General features: G+C 37.5%; 1 protein-coding gene across 1 annotated transcript in view; it reads right to left on the bottom strand.

Moving 5' to 3' along the window:
* Positions 1-1,040, bottom strand: part of LOC107576817 (PAX3- and PAX7-binding protein 1-like) — a gene marked incomplete at its 3' end in the record, with an annotated part of 1,797 nt that extends 757 nt beyond the window's left edge. Inside the window, exons 1-2 of the mRNA XM_016262946.1 lie at positions 614-1,040; positions 1-121 (exon numbers count right to left, since the gene is read on the bottom strand). Of these exons, the coding sequence (XP_016118432.1) occupies positions 1-121; positions 614-896 (404 nt within the window). The remainder of the gene's footprint in view (positions 122-613) is intronic.
* Positions 1,041-1,586: the final 546 nt, after the last annotated feature.

The following is a 1,586-nucleotide window of genomic DNA, read 5'->3' on the forward strand; positions in this document are numbered from 1 at the left end:
GTGTTTTGATCCTGCGTGGCACTGCCAGTTTTTTCCAAATCCTCCTTGAATTCTTTCTTCAGCTGCTTGACAATCTTCTTGCTGTGGTTGGATTTCTTCACATGGAACACTTCGGCCTCATCTAATAGTGTCAGATATATAATGATATTCAAGAAATTATCTGCGGGATTCACAGGAGTATTTTTCAAAAATTACACACATTCTGACCAATGAATTTACATGACCTTTTCTTTTTTTATGATTACTGGATATGTACTGGACATTTAAAAAATAAAAACTATTAATTTTTTAAGCAGTTTTAAAATACTCCAATATTTCCATATTCTCCCTAAGCTCATTGGTCTTTAGCCAATCATTTGCTATATTCAAATATGTGCAGCGTCCTAATTGGTCACTATTACTAACGTTACCTAATATAATATGCTAAGTAGCTCGTGTTTTTCAGTTTAGTGACGGTCACTTTAATGACACGAACTGTTTCACAATTTCAATAGACTGCAATTAGACGGCGAAAAACACTGCAAAACTCTACACGAATCATTTGTGAGATGTTATATTTTCATATGTATACTCATTAAGTCGCATATGTCTTCAATGGCAGCTCAATAGGCACCTTCATCATCGTGGAAGCTCAGCAGACTCGCTTTCGGTTCCTCTCGGTCTCGGTCCTCCTTCTTTCTCTTTTTCTCTTTGTTGGACTTAACAGCACCGGGCTGAAACCCGTTTCCGTGATTGTTCAGCATGTTTGCTCCAGGAGCGGGGCCGGTGCTGGTGGACTCACTCGGGTTCGCCAAGTCTTCAGCCCGGGGCCCGCCGGACTGCTGGCCCACCTCTTTCTCCTCATCTTCCGAGTCATTCCTCCGTCTGAAATTGCACCTCTTGGCTTTCTTAAACATGGTGATGTAGTGCAAGGCCTCTAGGAGAGTTTGTACAGACTGATTTTTAGATTTATGCAGGGCGCTAATGATGATAGCAAGTCCACCATATTGCCTTTGGCGGAAACGTGTATGTTCCTCTGTGGATGTTTAGATTTGCTGAGCGGAAACGAGAACTCGCTGCTGCCATCTAGAGGAGAGGTGCTCGAACAATTTTACGTGTGTTTTTCACCATGTTGTAAAGTCATAATGTATTAAAACGTATTTACCTGCAAACACTAATAACCTGTCATTTCTTTTCAATAACATTAATTAATTTAATTAATGAATGGTTAATTGTTACTATGGTATTTTGTTTCATGGGCAACCCTGGCATGCCATTATAGGCCTATGCCGTTTTCCACAGATTAAAATAAAAAGATACTTAAAAATAGATATTTTTATTTAAAGTGTGTATTTGTGAGGAAATGGAAGATAAATATACTGAAAGAACACATGAACTTTTTTATTTCTCATGATAAAATCAATCAATTACATAAATTCCTTCAGGAAAAAAAGAAATGGTTAAGTAAAAGTTTAAAAAAGAAAATGGAAATATTGTTGTAAGGCAAACCAAATGTTAAAAATGAACCATTAACCTCACACACCTGCAGGTAATAGATAGGTGTGTAGGAAAACAGACCAAACCAAAAAAACAACAACAAAAAAACA

Source organism: Sinocyclocheilus grahami, unplaced genomic scaffold (assembly GCF_001515645.1).
Source record: "Sinocyclocheilus grahami isolate Dianchi unplaced genomic scaffold, SAMN03320097.WGS_v1.1 scaffold4395.1, whole genome shotgun sequence".
Taxonomy (NCBI): Eukaryota; Metazoa; Chordata; class Actinopteri; order Cypriniformes; family Cyprinidae; genus Sinocyclocheilus; species Sinocyclocheilus grahami.